Genomic DNA, 22,067 nt, shown 5'->3' with positions numbered 1-22,067 from the left:
TTATGGGGTTTTCCCATTTTTGACCCTAAAATTTGCAATTTATTTTTAAACCGTTTTGTAGAGCTTAAAAAAAGAATTAATTTTGTATATTGAAGCGCTGTTGTATGCCTAACGGTCACGGAGAAAATAAAAAAATAGTGTAATTTAAAATTCCCATGTTATTCTTATGGAGAAAATTAAAATGATTGTAGTTTACTGGTTTATGGATATATATTGATAAAATTTATTTATTTCATCCTATACAGTTGACATATGGCCAAAAAACACTTTTTACGTTCCCCGTAGCAGCAAACCTAAGAACTCGTTAAATCTAATGTTATTTAAATAGGGAATAAATATGTATTATTTATGGAAATATTTTAGTAAAAATGTAATCAGACAAGTTGAAATTCGCTTAATCAGCAGGTTTGCTGCGGCTGGGGTATTTTTTTAATGCAACCTGATTGAGGTAGGTAACTCTTCAGTCTTTATGGTGTGGATCTAAATCCTTGGAATTATGTTTTTTTGAACCCTATTAAAATGTGTAATTTGTTCACAAGTCCCCTCATATAATACTATGCCCCACAGGCCACCAAAGGTCCAGTCATTTTAGAGTACTGCTACGGTGTTTCTATAAGCTGTTTTAAATATACCAGCCGATGTAAAAAGCAAAGTGTTTTTCGTTTTTTGATATCTTTATTAGTTCGGGCAGGATCTTCCTTCAAAGTTGGGTTTTCTCCCAGATTAACATGGGGGAATCTAAATATTTAATTGGAAACTTTGTCTCCACTAATTTGAGAGAACGGCTGGGCGTAAAAACTTGATAGAGGTGTCCAAAGAAAGGTATTGGTCTGTAGATGAGTTATAAAAAAAAAAAAAACGAAGTAAATTCGCTTAGGGCTCTGCCCCAGAAGCCTTTAAAGATCCCTCCACAGATTTGTTTACATCTTGGCCATGTGGATAATACTTTTTAATGAAACAGCTGTTAATTAATTTTAAAATTGTGTTTTAAACAACACACATTTATTGGGAGTTACTGAATAGTCCAAAAGAGGTATTTGCAATGTTATTTTCTGATTTTAAAATTGATTTTCTTCTGTATTACGTCATGTTTTGCAATATCTATATATATAATACGTGAAGCCGTATTTTGTTAACGCAACTCCTCCCTTATTTGTGGACCAATTTCAACGTTTAAGGTGTCAAAAGATTCGTCTCAATATGTAGTTTTGCAATAAGGTTTTAGAACTTTAAAATTTCTATTCTTAAGGGCGTGAGACCCTCTCAAAGGTCGGGTTTTCCCCATAAGAAATACATTGAACAATTTTAAAAACAAAAAACAGCAGTTTATAAAAATAAACGCATTAGCTTTTTGGGAGTAAATATTAATGTTTTAGTATTCAGTAGGTTAAGACCAAGTTAAGCAGTTAATCAGTTTTGTTGGAAGAACGGAAAATGCCTCAAGTTGAAAGACGAAATATTGTAAACGGGAGGAGGAAACAATTAATAATAAGGTATCTTATGTGTATGAGGAGAGTAGAGAAATAGAGGTCTGATCTAACAGATACACATCCATATACACATGCACTTGGTGAGATGAATTATATTTGCCAGTTTTGCTATGCAACTTACTTTGGAAGTGAAAAAATATACGAAGCCCATACGAAGCCGTGTTGTCACGATTGTAAAATAAACTTGCCTAATGTCATATCAAATTAATGTATGCAAGAGATTTTACTTAGGCTATGACACTGGCGGATCGAGATATTTCAAAACATTTATTAGAAACCATAATAATGCCTTGAGTTGATAAGTTCAATTAGTAAGATTATACCAAATCTTGGCGACTTTATGTTTTCATTGTAAACTTTTGTATTACTCGCTCTACTTTAATTGAGGAAAAACACAAATGGATTGTTTACTTCTAGGTTATGTTGCCTGTTCCTCAAAAAAACGTATAAAAAGTTTTTTGACTGAATTTTAGTTGCAATATTAGACATAAGTGAAGGAATTAGTGTATATATATTTAACGATTGAGTAGTTAAAGTCAAGTTTATTTTTATGATTAAGGAGAGGCAAATAATATACGCTGTTCAAAAAGAGAAAATGAAAATTCCTATCCAAATCTTATAGATACAAAATTTATCCAACCTATTTCGACAAATGAATCCATATTCAAAATTTTGGGACAGGTATTAAGAGAAACCCCACTGAACAACGTGAGGACGTTCTGATGCGGGGCATATACTGTGACTAACACACAACACGTTAAAATACGTTAACAAACTTTTAATGGTGTTGCTGCTTTAGGCTATTCAAAGGCTTTCCAGTTGATAACCCAGAGTTTGTGGGTAAACAATGGAGCACATTAAATGGTTGATATCACTCCACTTTTCAGGATTCTCTACGGAGAAAATTTGTTTGATTAGGGGGATGTCTAGGCAACAGTTTTCTTCAATTCGCAATGTTGGAAAATCTTGGTTGCAACATGTTAGCTCGAATTGAAGCAGATCGTTTAGCATTCATTAGAAGCTATCAGTTAAAACTGAGAGCAGAAATAATGCAGGTGAATCTTGACGACGCAAATAGAGATATTTAAAATTAGTTTCTAACAAGTATTTAAACAACTCCTAAGATGTAGGCCTAACTAGAATTACTCGAATTTAAGCATGGCGTTTTCCTCAGCGTTATGTTTCATACTATGCGGCTCATTGAGCCGCACGGGTTCTCTAGTAGTTAATAATACTATTGAGTATACAGGGTGTTTCCAAATTTTCTGGACAAAAAAAAGTAAAAGAGCATGAGAAAAGGCAGAAGAAAAGCAAATTAATTAGCCAAGTAGTTATGCTCCTTTCACATTATTTAACACTAGCAGAGTACCCGTCCTTCGTACGGGGTTGGAATATAAACATAAAATGCTTATTGCAGTTATACTCAAGCTTTGCGTTTGCAATAAGAGAGGACACAGTTTGATAAAATTTGCTTTTTTAAATTTACAGTATTCTATAGTATTACACATCTACCATAGCCATAATGTTCTACCACTTCACCTAAACAATACAGAAATATAAATGATCCAATATCACAAATTATTCATGAAATGAAAAACATAAACATAACTGTATAAACAATCCTAATTTGACAGTTGTCATTGCGAATCACAGTTTTTTGTTGCTGCTTAGTTCAAACATGTTCAAATTAGCTGTTTTCATAAATGCAAAAAAGTATAGTGCTGCACCCTGTTGGTAAATCTTATAACTTTTAATGCTTTTCCATATCATAGAACCAACTTTTTTAGTTGAAACAGCTGACTAAATTCTGTAATTCCCTTTAAATATGAATACTCATAAGGTTAACATGGGGAATAACAGAGCCACTGGGGCGGAGCCCGAAAGGATTTTTGAGATAAAAATATGCCTATATGTTAATCGGGAATGTAAGCTATCATCATGCCAAATTTCACCCCAATCCGTCCAGTGGTTTATGCGTGATTGAACTTCAAACAAACAAACAAACAAACACACAAACTTTCACATTTATAATATTAGTAAGATTTTACCCTCACCTTATGTAAATAAAAATTCAAAGGACTTATAACAAAAAATTATGACAAACAAAAATTTGTAAATTCCTGACTAAGTGCAATCTACAAAGCATTCACCCATCCCACCAACTTTCATCTGAGCCGGCCACCGTTTATTTTAGGTTGTCTCTCCCATCTAGCACAATGCACACCACACCTGACTCAGATAGGATTTGTTCTCTTAATTTATGATTCATTCTTCTGTCCAAAAAGACAACCCATAGACCATCCAGACATTGATAAGACATATCAGTCAGTCAAGCACTTTTACAACAGGTCAACCAAAACCCCAGGCATGTAGTTATACCTCACCAGATACAACGATACAAGTTATACAGTTATTCTTCCCAAATAGCAGCAAATGCTGGTATAGCTTTCAGCCGATTTTTACTGTAAGTGCGATTTTTACTGTAAGTGTAAATAAAAGTTTGGTTGTGTTAGTCTTTCGTCTGATATATTGGACGTTGAAGAAGAAAGTGATATGATGGCGATGGTGCTAAAATGGATCCTAAACCATTACAACTCAAGTTGCAAGTTTTGGCATAATAATTTGTAGAAGATACTATAAAGGTATGATGGGTTTTCAAAAACGGTTGTTAAAACGTAGTTTTATCTTTTTTCTATAGCCTAAGATAAACTGTAATGTTTAATCAAGTCTCAAAGGAAGAGACAGTTTTTGGATTATTGACTTTTTAGGATTTTTTCAAGTAAATGATGTAAAAAAGTCACTAAAGTTCTTCAATCGATTCAAGACTTAAATGTTACGTGGTTAAACCAAAATCCAAACACTATTGCTCAAATTTCTCTTACTGAACCTTAAAAACTTAAAACCCCTTTGGTTTCAGAAACCAACATTTTGGTTTATTCTTCTTATAAAAACCTTTTAAAAAATGTTTCCGCTTTGTGAGTAAACATTCAAATTTGTTTAACAGATTCACTACCAGGTGACACAAGATCACTCTTACAGCTGAGTGTGACAGTTGGTAGGCATCATGTCTACATACTACATACTACATACTACATAACAGTATTGGACAAAGCTATGAATTTTTCATAATTTATATTTTTTTACATACATTTATATGTAATAGACAAGTTATTGTCTACCTTTACCTAATGGGATTAGCCTATACATCAATTTTTTTATTTAGTACTTACCCAAAGCTGGTATCGATATTTGGCCATCTGCTTGAGGAAAGCAGGGAATTGAGACATGTATGCGACGGGCGCGAGCGCAAACATGCCTCGTATCTTGTTGTTGTACTCTGGCCGAGACACACACATGGTGTAGAACATTGTTGTGCCCATGGAGTGGCCGATGTAGAACAGCTGCTTGTGACCCGTCGTTGCTAGGATGTGGTCGATCATTGCAGGGACATCGTAGTACCCCATCTCATGGAAACTAAACACCATAACACACAGTGGATTAGGTTAAGGTAAGTAATCATAGCTAATTTTATTCAGGGAATTTACTAACTTTTTCTCAAACTACTAAGCATACTAGGAAATCAGTATCATTGATACTCTAGGACAAGAAAAAAGCGCCCTCCGCTCTCTTGCTCCTAGGAAAACCCAGCTTTAGTGTGCTAGTGTATTGTGTATGTGTGTCTTAGACACCCTCTAAATCTCAAACCACTAAAATGCTGGGGCTCATAAAGAATTGCAATAAAAATGTGTATGTTCACATCTGCTGTAACTAGTGTTTAGGTTTTCTTGGTAACCTATGTTTGTTCAAAGTATATACTTACGGAACCAAACTATGAAGAGGATTGACTTAAAATAGTTCAAAGACCCAAAATGTAACCTCTAGTGTTAAAAATCAAGTGAGAGTTCAGCAACCAGTGTTGACGTTAACTGACGTCAATTTTTTAGTTAAAAGGGAAACATTTCTTATTACAAACAAATGTTGTATGTACTTTACAGCTTAATAAACTTCAAATAATTTTAAAATTATAAGATTTTAGGTTCTTATACTGAGAGGTTATGATATTCTTTGGTCAAATTATTTAGGATTTCAATTAATTGTTGACTATCTTCAAAGTATCTATTTATTTTTAGTCAAAATCTATGCCACGAGCTTCTAGTTCTAAGCTAGGTTTGTGTTTTAATTAAGTTGTTCCTAAATGTTTGCCGCAATTAGACAACTCGTACATGATTCTGTCGATGTTTTTCAAAATAAATTTTATAATTTAACGAGGAGAAAATTTCACCCAGTTTAAACTATTTCTGCTAAGCCGTGTGACAGTGACAATGGTGTTGTGGTCAGCTGTTGTCAACCTTGCTCTACAATCCAAGGTCATTGTCACAGCTAGACACCTGTTATGTCACTCTCACAGATTTCCCAGCTGTACTTCCTGTCCTATAAACTGTTCTTTCTCCATTTAGTCCTTTCTCTTTCCTTAAACACCTGTATGGTCAAAGTTCAGGGACAGTAATATGTACAGGGTGTGGTGTTTGATTGTACCGAGAGGGATTTTAACGTCCAAGCTTTACAACTAGATATTATTTAGTACTGATACACACCTGTAGTCCCAAAAGTCGTCCATTGTATCGTTCATTGTTACATGAGTCTTGCAGTAGTTGTTTCCCCTGACGTTCCCTAGCCACACATCGTAACCTGCCTTGGCCAGTACAAAAGCTGAAAAGAAAAAAAAACATACTTATCAGTATCAATATTTTACGGTAGGCCTACAATTAAAATACCTAAATGAAATTTTTATTTTAAAAAAGTGTTAATTTATAAAAAACCTAATCTGGAAAAATACCTACCTTTACGTAAAATTAAAAGAGTAGTAAAATCAAAAAGAGAATCCTTATTCAGTACAATACAAAATTATCTGATAAAAAGATAGGGCATTTGCTAACAATAAAAAATTAGTTATTTTCCAATTTAAAACTGTATTCTTATAGGTGGCTTACTTGAATCGGAAGAAAGTCCATTAAGGCACTATAAGAAATAAAAAATATTACACAACAAAAATTATTACAACATTTCACTGTTGTTATATGTGGTTTAACTTTCATCTGTACTCAGGGACTGTTTCACACTCTAAAAATTTTTGGAAAAGTTGGTGATATTTTCCAATTTTTTCCAAGTGAGTGAAAACAAAACTAGACTTAGACGCCTGTTTGGATGGTTTCTATGTTGTTACTGCAACAGGGATGCAAATAGAAGTCTCTAGGTTCCTAAAAAGAAAGGTTTTAAAAATCGAAATGTAAAAGGTTGGTTATACTGACCGGTTTTAAAATTCTAGATGGTTAAAAAAAATCTACAGTAGTGATTACAAATTAAATAGACAAAACATATTAATTAAATACAAAATGTTTATTCCATTTGTAATCACCCTGTATTATCTGGGCAGATGCGGTTAACCTTAGTAGCAAGTGATCTGGTTTTTGTTTTTGTTAACTATACACAAGTATTTGAGTTGTACAGGGTGAGGCAATGAGAACGCTACAATTTGTTTTACCTGTCACATGTTAATTGTTGCAACAATGAATGATCAGCTGTGCTTAAAACATCAATTATACTATGCCATTTTAGTAAATATTATGCCTGAGGCTATTAACACTAAGATTTTGATGTGGAAACCTATTTATAAAATAGTGGTTCTTGTGCAAAAACCCAGAGATTGTTTGGACCGTATTCCATCCTTGATCAACATGGCGTTGTTCCAGATTGGAAAACAATGTTTAACTAGGTAAATTTATTTAGGATAATCGCTTAAACAAAAAAAAAATAATCGGTGGGTGCCGCAAAACTCTTTGTACTACACCAGCAAATGTTAAAAGAATATGAGTCCAAGTAACTCAAAGTCCGAAGAGATTTGCCAGATAGCTTTTGTTGTTGAAAGCTTTACGTTGGCTAATTTTTTTGGGAGGGGGGGTTGTTCTAATAAGCTACTTGCCGTTCTAGGTTTTTCAAAGTCACCCCACAGATTTGCTTGAACCGAAGCTAAGGATAGTCCAAAAACTAAAGTGATTCCTGAAGAAGTGCTGGAGGAGTATTTGATGGAGTTTCAAGTGGCTAAAAAGGAATGTCAAGTAGGACAATGAAGTCACTTGTAGGATTTTGTTCTCAAGAAATGGAAAAATGACTTTGTTAAGTTAAAATGGCAAAAGATAAGCTGTGTTTTGGTGTGCTATTTATATTCATAGGGTGAATATTATTGAGTTTGTACTGATTATAAATTGGGGCGCTTTCATTGCCCCACCCTGTATTAAAACCTCTACAGTATAGAAAACAGCAATTTGTTTTTATTCTCTTGAAGGCGCGCTTCATCGAGACCTCTCACATTGTTTCGCTCTCCATGGTCGCGGTATTATCTTCTAGCTAAAAGCCCTTGGTGATTGGGGAGATTTGAACCCATGAACCCAGGACCTAGTATTACTTACGCAAGTCTTTGTCAGAGCCTCTCAGTATCCACATGTCCGAGGCCCCGAGGATGCCGTGTTGTAGTAACACTGGAGGCTTCTTGTTCTTGCTCTTCTTGCTCACTATCCTGTGCAGTGGAAGTATGTAGCCGTCCTCTGTGGTGATTCTGTGCTCTTCAGATCTCCACCCGTACATGTTCAGCAGTGCCATCTAGAACAGTTGTTGACTATGTAACAGGAGTAGCAAATGTAAAGTAACAACATAGCTTACATGAATACTTACAGCATAGAAATGAAAATGATTTTTGAAATAAAAATGATTTATTTAAACAGGCAAAGCTAGGGCCACATGGCCCTCTCTTACACTTAACCTGTCAGTAGTGAATATTGTATCGGAAAAAGAATAAAGCTAAGCGCTCACTGGGTCGTTACGGTCGTCACAGCCGTCTCGGCACTTTTTAGAGGGGGTGTGCACACTGCATCGGGCGTTCCGCACTGTCCTCAATCCACCTTTCACCAAAACAGAAGTAAGTTTGGGAGAGGATCAAAAGATGGATGTGGAGTTAGAAATTGTGGTAGTGAGTGCATTTTTTATAGAAGAAGTAAATTTGTATTTGTGTTGTATACAAATCTTTACCAAAAGGAAATAATTAAAATGTGAAATCCTGCAAACTGGAAAAAAGTACAAGAAATCAACTTAGGCATACACTAATTTGGCTATTTCTACTAGTGAATTGATTTCCTTAGGAGAGAGTGAAACATTTCTATTTCAATATATAATTTTCTGTTTATGTTTCGGTTTTGTTTAGGTAATCCTGTACCTAAACGAAAAGTTTTTTCTTAAATTCACGCCAGTGTGTTCAGTTTAGAAAAACCAAATGTTTCACCAGTTAGGAAAATATAATACGTTTATACTACTTTTTATCGCAATGCTGAATGTAAGTTTTACAAAACGGCTAAATTTTACATCTAGCAAAAATAAAAACTTTTCTTCCAAAATTAACCATAAATATCTCAGAACAGCTTCTTATTTTTAACCATTTTTTATTAAGTATGTAGTGTTCTTTTTACTCTCAACAAAAAGGTACAAACTTTAGTAGAACCCATAATGCTGTAAAATTGTGGTCCAAAAAGTATAGGATTTGTTATCTTCCTCATTAAATGTTATAGCTATTCCACGCTTACCCATGATAAGCGAGTTCTTGACAAGCTAATGAGAGAAAAAAACATGTCAGATTGCTGATACCGTTTATTTTTGGCACTATTTTCCACAAAATGGAAAAATGTAGACTATCCTAACTTCAAGCTAAAAGAGAGTTTCGTTAATGTTCAAGCAAATTATTATGTAACAATCCAACAAATCTTCTGATTACCTTACATCAATTACAGGAAGTACATTAGAACCATTAAGTAAGTACTAGCTTCTTAACGATCGAGGACTTTAAGGAGATGCAAGTCAGCAGCCGGAAGCTGGATACAGGAAGATAGGAAGACGGAATGAGAAAGAAGAAGTGTCGGCCTGAAGGTCACGTGGTTAACTGATAACAGTAGTCAAGGCCAGCTGATGACAACAATGATCAGCTGATTGAGGCCGTTATCCTCCGCTCGGCGCTCGTCCGATAGGATTAGCATTCCTGCTACCTAAAACGGATTCCACCTTGACCTTTTGTGTATATTTTAGGAAACATTTGCATTTACAAACATTAAAATCTTCAGTTTTATTTTCGAACTGAATCAAATTAACGACATTTAATGCAAAGTTGCAACTTATACATCCTTTGGAACACGGTCAGGGCAATGTCCCAAAACAAATTACGTCACCTAGTAAAATATAAACTTATTTTAGGTGGTATTTTGAAATTCCGATGTTTAGTTCTTTTACATAGGTATCTTTTTAATTAATTACGATAACAATCTTACAGATAATATTATCAGCTTATCTTATCGTTTAATATTGACATTCAAATATCTTTTAGAAAACTGTATTAATTTGGTATATATTTGTAAAATTTTAATAGACTACATTTTGGGATATGTCCCTCACTATGCTATGTCATTGACTATGACTATAAGTAAACATTTAATCATATACAATCTGAATCGTGTTTTGACATGTATTGTAATGTCCGGTAATTTTTTAATATGCTGATGTTGACTAGTTTCCTCTTTAGGGTAAATTTCTTGAGTAAAATATACACCCGAACATGTTTTGTAATCGCCAAATCATGTAGCATCGCTGTACAGATTTTCGATTAAGTATTCCCCAGACACTATTTTATAAAAAAATACCCCCTCCGCAGCAAACCTGCAGACTAAGCGAATTTCCATTTGCCTGATTGGATTTACACTAAAATGTCTCCTTAAAAATATCACATTTATTCCCTATTTAAATAGAATCAGTTTAACACATACTTAGGTTTGCTGCAACAGGGAGGGTAAGTGTTTTTTTTATGTAAAATGTTAATAGTTAGTAAGAAATTAAAACATTTTCCAAATTTGGGCAAAATATGTTAATAAACAAGCAAACTACAACAGTTTACTTATTCTCCATAAGAATAACATGGGAATTTTAAATTAAAAATTTTTTGGAATTTTCTCCGTAACCATTAGGCGCATTATAACGCTTCAATATACTAAATTATTTGTTTTTTTAAGCTCTACAAAATAGTTTGGAAAGAAATTGCAAAATGTTGTGTTTTTTGGGTCAAAATGGGAAAAACCCATTTTTACCCCATAAACCCCCGTTCCCATGGTCCGATCATGCTGGTTCGCGAACTCGTTCGAATAAACGTAGGTTTACACGTTTGTACCAAATTTCATCAAAATCGGATCATTTTTTCTCGAGTTATCGCGCTAACGGACATATATATATTAACTTGAACGGATGGTGTTTTTGGCCTCTAGGGACCTCAAAACGAAAAAAAATCGGTCCCGGGTCCAGGTCTTACCATGAGTACTACGGTAATAGCTTATTCCCTATATGGGAAATTCGCTAAAAACAGGCCTACAAAAAAAATAATAAAAACAACTCTGACAGATACATTCTCAGAAGCTATTCTCAAGACTTTTCACGTGGTTCAGTATATGGAATGTTTATGAGTGATGGTGCTTATTTTGAGTGTTTTGGGAAAATATCGTAATTTACGGAAATGGCTCCGAGGTATCATTTGTCAATGAGATCGTGTTTTAGTCAATTAGGTAAAGCTTGCAGCCTTTACAAGCCAAGTCATGATTTTCCTTATCCTGGGGTTGTTTTCTCCCAAGCATGATGAGACCCTACGTCTGGACAAAATAATATCTAGGTCAATGTTTTTATAACCCTCACACAACTAGGCTATGGTTTCTGGGTTTATAGATGGGGTTTTTATAATTCTTAGCTAAGATTTTGTTGCTTACGGAGGTTTAAGTATTTTGGCAAATTTGAATATTTAGCCATTAAAACCACCCGATTGTATGAATACAGGATAATTGCGGACACGGACAATTGGGGACACGTCTTAAAAGCGGACAATTGCGGATACTAGGGATTAATGCTACCTAACAAGGGTTTGACAGGTATCTACAAATATTTCACTTCCGGACAACTGCGGACACATGTTCTGGAAAGAGTCTGATTTCCACCTAAAGAACAGATTCATACATATGATTTTAAGACTGATTTATATCACACTTTACACACTAACCTAACCTAACCTAGCCTAACCTAACATATATCGTGTATGTATCTGTTCCTTAGGTGGAAATCAGACTCTTTCCAGAACATGTGTCCACAGTTGTCCGGCAGTGAAATATTTGTAGATACCTGTCAAACCCTTTGTTAGGTAGCATTAATCTCTAGTATCCGCAATTGTCCGCTTTTAAGACGTGTCCCCAATTGTCCGTGTCCGCAACTGTCCGGACACCGATTGTTTTATTTTCAAGCAAATCCATAAGTTTTGTAAATTTTTGTTTTATTGACTACTTGTAACATACAGGGTGAGTTTTAAATGAGTTCCCCCCCTACTTTTTTCTTCATTTCTTAAGATATCAACTTCGGACCACATCAGATCATTGTAAGGTAGTAAGTACTTCATTTTTAGTGGGTATACATTTTTGGCCGCCATCTTGGATCCGCCATATTGGATACAAAGTTTTTTTTTCAAATGTAAAGGTAGGGTTGTGACCCATTATTTTAAACTAAAATTTTACGCTGATTACAATGCCGCAACTAGTTTTTAAAAATCTTGATCCGTTCTAAAGTTATGAGGACTTTTTAACACTTTATTTTTAGCCCATTTTAACATTGTGCATCTACAAACTAAGACCATAATCTCAAAATAGTGCTAGATAACGATAATTATACACCACCATTCATTGTTGACCTATTTTCACTTGGTTATGACAGATGTAATGTTTTCGGCCGCCATCTTGGATCCGCCATTTTGAAATGTGATCAATTAATTTAAATATTAAGGTGGTGTTGTGACCTATCATTTTGAGCTACTTTTTCATACTGAACTCAATGCCGCAATCTGTTTTTTATTTGCATCTTTGGTTTTTGAAATATTGAAATTTTAAATGAGAGAATATTAATATTTCATCAAGAAAGCTTGATAACCAAAAACGGATTGCAGCATTGAGTTCAGCATAAAAAAGTAGCTCGAAATGATGGGTAACAACACCACCTTCATATTTAAATTAATTGATCACATTTCAAAATGGCTGATCTAAGATGGCGGCCGAAAAAGTTACAACTGTCATAACCAAGTGAAAATAGGTCAACAATGAATGATGGCGTATACTTATCGTTATCTAGCACTATTTTGAGATTATGGTCTTAGTTTGTAAATGCACAATGTTAAAATGGGCTAAAAATAAAGTGTTAAAAAGTCCTCATAACTTTAGAACGGATCAAGATTTTTTAAAACTAGTTGCGGCATTGTAATCAGCGTAAAATTTTAGTTTAAAATAATGGGTCACAACCCTACCTTTACATTTGAAAAAAAAAACTTTGTATCCAATATGGCGGATCCAAGATGGCGGCCAAAAATGTATACCCAGTAAAAATGAAGTACTTACTACCTTACAATGATCTGATGTGGTCCGAAGTTGATATCTTAAGAAATGAAGAAAAAAGTAGGGGGGAACTCATTTAAAACTCACCCTGTATATTAAAAATAACAATACTTCCCTTATAGCAGCAAACATCAGAAGACTTTTCTTCCCTGTGTTCATTAAATGCTAGTAGTATTTTTTAAACATGTTTCAATAGCTTACTGACTAGTATGAAAGTACACATATACAACATATATAGGTACATATAATATATATATATATATATATATGGACTAATTTGAATTTTCCCTTTCACTTATACTTCTTGTATAACGCATTTGCAACATTTCTAGATGTTTGTCGCACAATAACCAATTACAATTTTTGTTATTTAACCCATTACATCAACACTATTATTTATGTGTTTATTTTTCTAATAGCACAATTCAAGCGATTGTAGTTGTAGAAAGGAACAAGGGAATGTGGCTGGACCAGTGGTCAGTGGACGTTATGGGAAATGGAAAGGCATAAACATCGTTAGCCAACTTTCCCACTTAAATTTAGACGAATTGCAGAGCAAACAAAATCCCTACTAAGATATGAGATGATGATTTGCGTGTCAAACAACAAGACAGTTAGTATTTTACATGGTGGGCCGTGAGCGTCAAGTCCTGAGCTAGGTTGGTAACGAAAATTACAGAACATACGTCGCTTATGAGAACCTAAGAAATTATAATTAGATTTAATAGGTACGCTTCTTAGTGGTTTAAGATGTAAATGAATCAGTTAATCCCATAAAATTGTTTTTTCAGGATGTTTAACATAATGTAATTTATTACCAAACAAATTAAAACTATAAATGAGTTATTTGTTAACTAAAGGCTAGACGATTCCATTAAACCTAAATCAGAATGGAATGCCCTTTAGGCTCTATATAGGCTGCGCGACTAAGATGTGTCATAAATCTAGGACTCAGTAGACATACGTAGTCGACCTTAAATTAATATGTTGACTCCAATAAATCAACAAGAATTTCTCAAACTTTAAAAATAGCCATCTTTCCTGTTAAAAATATTATTAGACTTAAGGTTACTTAGCAGAACAAATTGTCCAGGTTTTGTGTTTTTCAAAGCCAACAAACTCTTTTAAACACAAATTGTTGTAAGCAATATAAGGCAAATTATGGTATTTTTAAATTTTTGATTGATTCATAAACATTAGCATATTTGAAGTACATATCGTTAATCAATGCCACAAATTATAAAGTTAAGCACAAAACTCGTTTACCGGTTTAGCCCCAAATTGAATTACACAACGCTAGTTAAAGCACGATATCAATTACGTTTGATTTTTCAAAAAGTACACTTTTGTTGTTATAAAAAGCTATTAAGATTTTTATAAAAACTATCAATCCCACTACTACTATCAATGTCAACTATCTACGTCTCTTTTCTATGTCCCATAACCTTGTATTTTTTTTATATCTCACCGGTGGCCTTGTTACAGGAGGAATCACAATAGGAAGTACTTAAACACTTGTAGGGAAAACTGAAAAAACCCATGTGTTGTGGATGTGGTGGGAATCGAACCCTTCCCTCCTGTACCGAAGGCCGAGGCGCTAGACTAGCAACATACCCTTTGATTTGACAATATATCAACTGCACCTTACTATTAATTTACTCATAGTGCAGTTTTTTTATTATTTTAGCATCTATTACTTATGAAGGTTTTTGTTCAAGAGATTTTCGAATCGAAGTATGACATATTTTGTTTGGGCGGGCATTAATTACGCCCACTGACCTGAGTCAGGAAGTCGGGTATTCCTGAATTGCGCCAACTACTCCAGGGAGCCACCCAATACTTTCATTAACTGGACCAAGTGTCGGCCCTCTTTGACTGTAGGTTGGGTTTGGTTAGGATAGGTTAAGTTAGGTTAGATTAGGTTAGCCTAGGATAGGTTATGTTAGGATAGGTTAGGATGACATGTAAACAAGGACATTCGTTCTGCCGGTTCACCCCTACCTGGCCTGGACTTGGCGCAACTAAGGAACATTTTTTGGGGCCCTTTGACGACTTAGCGCAATTAAGGAACTCTTGGGTGCAATTAATGCACGACCATTTGTTTACCTTAACATGGAACTGCATAACCTTTTGATAGGGATCTCCAATGTCCTTAGTAACAATTAACATCAGCAAATGAAAGGATGATCTTCGCTTCCTCCTTTATCCTTGACTACATGTAGATACCGAGTTGTCTTGCCATAGATGTTGAACTGAAGATGGTGTTGTCATTGCTTCAGAATCGGCAACACTCATAGCATACCTCGCTGAACATGGCGTTTTCAAGGCTCATGTGCTCGTCTTTTAGAATGCAAGTAAACAACGTATAATATAATAGCAACATTTTGAATTAGTAGGGATGATATTGCATTGAAAAAGACCCAAATTGGAAGTAGGAGAGTTTTTATGTTGTGATTTTTCACAATTAAAAGTTTATCCTCCCTAAACTAAACAAGAAGGGCACTTGTTGGTGCTCATTGACGAATGGACATCTCCGGCTTCTGAAAAGTCCCTCTTGCTAATTTCAGTAGTTTTGTTGTCCGTGTGTAAGCAATTTACGCAAAGAATTGTAGGCTACCGGTACTGCGTTTAGCATTATAACATGCCTAGGACTTAGGTTCATTTATACCATCATAGCTAATATAGGGACCTTAAAGAAATGATCCTAGAATCCCTTTTGGTCCATTTGAATGCTGATGTTACTTTGTTTTTATAGTTAAAGAATTTCCAGTTTACAAATTTTCATTTATGGCAATAAATGTCAAATAGAAAACTAAATGCTCTTTACTGTGAAAAAAGACTAAATTGATAGCGTTTAATAACTCCAGTACTTAATTGGTCGATGCAGTACTTTTTCTCCATTACAGTAATAAGGTATGTTATTTCATATACCAATCATCATTTGTTTTATTGTAAGACATAGAAATGCCATCTTTATTGCGTCGCTGCTTGTATTGTAAAAGGGTGATAATTGGGCTGTAAACTTATTATTGAGGCATTGCATGGTCAATTCATTTCGTAATTTTCTAGGGGTTTCCTCAATTCGCCATAAAACATAGCATAAGTATAATAATAAAGTGTTAATCAATACCATTATGTAAAGCAAAAGTTTATTTTTGTCTAGATAACAATTTGTTAAATAACACAAGCCTGGATTGCGATGGAATTTCAAACACTTCATTGTTAGTAGATACGTACTTAATTTTTTTTTTTAATTCAATTTTATAGCTATGCTCTACGGACCATGAAATGTTTCAAGTAATTTTGTAAAATTATTCTATGCCAGCTAGCAAAATAAACAAAACCTTACGCATACATACTAAAATTGGTTTTATATAATGTTCATAGTAAATATTTTTATAATTTCATCGACTGTGGATATTGAACAATGTTTACCTTATTCACAAGAGAATTTATTAATCAAAATCAATTTAAAAGAGGTAAAGAGACATTCCTAAATTATTAGTTAATGAATCTCTTGTCATTGTTGATTATTGTACTATAGAAATGTTTTTTTTATGAATGTTGTAGTAAGAATATAGATGATATTCTCAACAAAATTGCATTTTAACGTAAGCCTAATGTATTTAATTTTGAATTATCCAATATCGAGGAAAGTTTGTGCCCTTCGCCCTAAAAAGTTTGTTAAGCGACATAACCTTTTTTCATTACAAATCGTAGCCGGGATAACTAGGTCCTAATAACTTTATTTCCACAACTATTTCACTATTGCCTGTATCACCGCTTGATGAGTCAGCAAATTCTAACACTCCACAGTTAGTCTGTCTACTATGAAGATAAGAGTTGATTCACAACTAGCGCTAGACATCACCTGTCTACGATGTGTCGTCATTGGGTTATAATGACTCTTGATGGTGGGGTGTCCTCCTGATTGCGAACAGTCCTGATTGCGAACAGTCCAGACTGCGAACATGTTTGGTTCTACGAGGTGGAGGGGGTCGTCCGTGGGGTGGGGAGGATTCCTGATTGCGAACACATTTTGAGTGGTCGGGGTTTTCAACCCTTTCATAGAAACCCTTAACAGAATGATTTAGCCTAAATCACAACTTAAGACTGGTAATATACATAATGGAGAGGATGAATGTTCTTGAAGACATATCTTTATGAGACGTAGTATAATTTTACGTAAAGCCGCTTGTATATTAACAGACAGATTCTTCCAGACTCACAAATTCGTTCTGATAATAGGTATTTAACGTGGCTGTTTATTTAAAATTAATTATAATGTGTTTGACTTGAACAAGCAACAACAATAACTAAACAATCTCAGAGTAAAAGAAATAAAACAATATTTCATATGAACTGGGGTACCTGATGCTCGAAATCAAGCAACTGTCAAGTACCGGTATTATACAGAAGTTATTTTAAAACTACAGTAATAACAGTCATAATTTTCGATCAGTTTAAAGACCCAACTAAATGCTTATGATTGTAACTAATTGAAATACTCACGCTGTTTAATAGCGCTTTGTAATAATAAACACTTAGTTTATTTTAGCATTTTTTGGACCCGGCCTTATTTTTTAGTGTTTTCTACAAATGTTTTCCGACGTAAAGCTTTTTACCAGTAATTCATCTCCCCAAGTGATTGTGTACCTGGATCCCTTACTGTGAGACCAGGCCTCTCCTCTACTCTTCTCATACGTATAAGATTTCCTATCAATTGTCTCCTCCACCTGTTTTCAATATTTCTCCTTTAAACTTAAGAAATTGTCTGTTCTTCCAACAAAACTGATTGAGTTTAGATTTGTCTATAACCTATTTACTCCCAAAAAGCTGGTGAGTTTCTTTTTATATACAGTTGTTTTTGTTTTTAAATTTGTTTTCAATGTAATTCCTATGGGGAAAATGCGACCCTTGAGAGCGTTTCATGCCCTTAAGGGTAAGGGTTTTTAAATTCTAAACCCTTTATGCAAAACTACAAATTGAGACGAATTATTTGACACCTCAAACGTTAAAATCGGCCCAGAAATAACGGAGGAGTTTTGTTCACAAAGAACAGCCCTGACGTATTAATATAAGAGATACTGACTATAGTTTAACATAATTAGCCGAAATAACATGCATTTGCCAATATCACATTCCAAACTCAATCATTACCTAAAAAAAAACATCGTCAACGAGCAATTTAAATATCAACTAAAACAAATACAGTACTTACATACATCTTACATCCTAAATAACATGTAGCCTATATGCATTACACATTACAACATCAATCATTCAATCACATTCCAACTCAATTATTACCAAAAAAAACATCAAAAACAAGCAATTAAAACTCACGTTCAACAACAGCGATTAAACCATCTTAACAGATTCCAAAATATTTGTTCGCAGTCTGGACGACTCATGTTCCGGTAGTCCACAGCATTTTTGAGGTGTTCGCAGTCTGGACGATTTTACCCTTGTTCGCAATCTGGACTGTTCGCAATCGGGACACAACCGATGGTGGACCCTCTATTCATCCCATCTATAGCGATATGACTAAATATACAGCTGTTCTTATTTAGAAACATTTTCATAGCCCAATTTAGACCGTATGATTCTACACTAACCCTGGGCTGGGCCATTCAGAAAATTCAGCTTATAAATACTGTATACACACAAGGCGCGGTGATATTTTATTAAAGTGACTCTATGTAATAGCTATTTACATTACAAGTGTAGTAAGAGCGTTTTTACATCACGCAGGTGAATGTTGTGCAACGAGCGGAAGCGAGTTGCATAATTCACCTAAGAGATGTAAACACGCTCTTGCGTAACGTGTAACGTACAAGATTTTACCTGACCCGACAATATACACGGGTTTACGTGCAATATTTTTCATTATCCATTTCACTCATCGTCTAACAGTAACGTTCTTTTACAAACAAAAGCTAGGTTAGGAAAATACTAAAGCATAACAATAACATTCAAGCGCACAGCTGATTTCTAGCGTTGAACGTCGATGCCTCCATAGAGGTATATTTTTTTAAGTTAAGCACTCAATGTTATTTAAATGGGTTTCATTACATCACCGAGTGAGTGTTTTTTCAACTTTACATCACTCGAGAAGCAAGGAAGTTGTATACATCACGCTTGGGATAGGGAAGTTTAACATGGCGGGTTAGGTAAATAAATTAAATTCATGCTCAACGATAATTCAGTACCGGATTTATTTGGTTAATTTTGTATTTTGAATATTATTACTATTACTAATTGAATAGATCTAATTACAACTCGTAATATAAATAATGTCAGTGACAGTCCTTAAACATTTGTATGGTTAAAATTAATGTTTGCGAAATAATTTTGTTTTGCGTCCTTTAATGTTACTTTTATGAATGGTAAAACAGTAGTTTGGATATAATTTTTAACAATATTTTATTACTGTTGTCCGAAATTTGACTAAGACACGATAATTGTCTATTACTATAAGAATCATTTACAAAGACCACATTTCTTCTGGGCCAAAATGTGTTTTAACGCATATTAAAAGTTAGTATTAATAATTTCTTACCAGCTCTATGAAGTGTTAACCACCATGAATTAGTTATTGGTCACAAACCAATTATTTTTTTGTTTTGCTACTGTAGTTTAATTAACTTCTTTAATTGGTAAAGGATATCTTCAACTAAACTATTATTGGATTTTGCAGTTTCCTCAGTGAAAGGTTATTTACACCGTTAATCGTATTAAGTTTAGCTCTTGGATAGCGGATGAACCCTAAGACGAACTCACTTAGATAGCTAAACGACAGTTAGATAGTAAATTATACTGCAGATATGTACGTGCGGCTCCCCACACCATGATAGCAATGGCAGTGATAGGAAATGGTAAACAAACTTTGCTGTGTTTACAGTCCTACCTCGATAACTGGACATTAGTAAATATTTGATTAACTAAAACCTGTCTGGCATCTATATAATTAATACGCTACACGAAAGTTTGTCGGTTGAACTCCTCCGCCATTTCCTAACCGATTTTATCCATTGACGTCTCATTGGAAAGAGCGTGTCGCGTAGATTTGCAAACTGACCTTACATTTTTGAAAAAGTCCCTTGGGCTCTGCCCCAGTGGCTTTGAAACTTCCCATGTTATCCTTATGAAGAACATAATTGTTTACATTTTGATCAGCTGTATAATTTTATTGCTGTTATTTACTTTTCAATTCAATGAAACACATTGAGTACATTTATTTACTATTTGAGTTTGTGTAAACATAACCCCCAAGACGGATCGTGGTCGTATCTTAATTTTGTGTATTTATCGTTGTTTTGTGTCGCTATGATGGATTGTGTTAGCATGATTGTAACTTAAGTTTGTGCATTTATCGTTGTTTTGTGTAGCTATAATTTGTTTATTATTTGTTGTTTATTTCTTTTAAATGTCTCCGACGCAACGACAACGAAACAAAGACAAGGGGCGCAAACGTGATAACGACCGCAGCTATACAGAACAGTGGCGCGTAATAGGCTTAACTCATCACAGTCTGAACCTGGACAACTTCAACTATTTGGTTACAAATGCGCCCTAACACTACCCCAAAACGACTTTTCGTTCTCAATTGGCCCTCTATTAATGACCTGTGTTGCCTGTACAGCGAGGCATTTTGAGAAGGAGAGAACTGTCCGGAATGCTTTAGGTTTATCAATAACGAAGATAAACGGGGTCTGAGTTACACAACGGTAATATTTGAGTCGACTCTCTTAAACTCATTGTAAATATGACTGTTATTCAATCTGAAATAACTCCTGTAATACTTTGTAATTGCTCGAATTCGAGCAACATGTACACTAGTAATTAATGAATACCTCCCAATGCGCACGAAATTGATACTCGTATCAGTTACTACTGACTAAAATACATAGGCTAATCAATTGCTAATAGCAGTCACTGATATGAGTGTCAATTCCGTGCATCTTCAGAAACGTCTTGGACATCAGGCCCACAATTGATCAGCCCACAATTGACGAAATAAAAGTGTAGATGACAGCATAGATATACTGGAATGTATGGTGTGATGTTTGCGATCGAGTCATTGTTTAACCTAACTTATGAGTCTATAATACAAGATTTATCCAGTCTTTTCTGGTCTATTTTATTAGGCTTCCGTAAAACGTTACTAATTTAAGCTATGAGGGATTGAATAGCAAAAACCGCGGGTGAATACGTTTTCCGAATTAAAATTTCAGTATCCGTTGTTGGTGTGAGTACGAAACCAATCACTTGATCTGTACCGCTTTTGGTTTGCTTTTCGATAGTTTAAATTGAAAATCCTTTTTATTTTTTCACCATAATACCTCATGGATTTTGTATGTGTTGATAATATGCATTGGGATTTCCTGAGCAGCGTGACTAAATCCATGGTTTTGCAAAGCATCGCAAATCGGAGATAATAAGCAATTAATGTGGTTATAGTTAAGGGGCAGACTCAACTGGTCCCGTAAGCCAGGTACCCTACTTCTACTGGTCCCAGTCTCAAGTAAGGTCTCTTAATCCGCACTTCCACTGGTCCCGTCGGCAGCCCCTTTGTAATTTGTCTAACAGGATTACGGCTAGTGTCTGTATAGCTATACAGTTATTATGCAAATAATAAACTATACTAACTCCATTCATCAGTAGGAGGAAGGGGCCTGAGGTGCTTCGTTGTCTCTAAAAACACATGTTTGGAGAGTGTTTGATAGATTTAGATAGTGTTACCAGTAACATTAAAAAGTACAGCATTAATGTTTATATACTTTCAAGTGTTTAAAAGGTGATTCAGCGAATGAGTATCAGTAATATGGCATGTTATAGAATTCATTGGGTTTTAATTCCTAAGGATACTAATACACAGTGTTGTGAATAATTTTCTATTATTTCATGCTGAAAATATTTATTATGAAATACAAATGCGTTAAGAAAAGAACTGAAAAAATACCGTATACAAAGACATGTGTTTAAAACAATCTATATAAATAAAACTAGAGTTTTGTATGTACATTGCTCAGAATCAAAAATTTTTAGGTTATTTTTACGTTTTATACATTAA

The 22,067-nt window shown here is 34.5% G+C and overlaps 1 protein-coding gene across 1 annotated transcript in view; it reads right to left on the bottom strand.

The window, feature by feature from the left end:
- LOC128982085 (lipase 1-like) overlaps positions 1–22,067 on the bottom strand; it is a 41,745-nt gene that overhangs the window by 4,926 nt on the left and 14,752 nt on the right. The window contains exons 2-4 of the mRNA XM_054401127.1: positions 7,958–8,147; positions 6,086–6,200; positions 4,721–4,964 (exon numbers count right to left, since the gene is read on the bottom strand). Coding sequence (XP_054257102.1) covers positions 4,721–4,964; positions 6,086–6,200; positions 7,958–8,147 — 549 coding nt within the window. The remainder of the gene's footprint in view (positions 1–4,720; positions 4,965–6,085; positions 6,201–7,957; positions 8,148–22,067) is intronic.

Source organism: Macrosteles quadrilineatus, unplaced genomic scaffold (genome assembly GCF_028750875.1).
Source record: "Macrosteles quadrilineatus isolate MER2022 unplaced genomic scaffold, UCM_ALF_1.0 Scaffold_105__1_contigs__length_354404, whole genome shotgun sequence".
Classification (NCBI taxonomy): domain Eukaryota; kingdom Metazoa; phylum Arthropoda; class Insecta; order Hemiptera; family Cicadellidae; genus Macrosteles; species Macrosteles quadrilineatus.
This window is presented reverse-complemented; position numbering and strand designations above follow the sequence as displayed.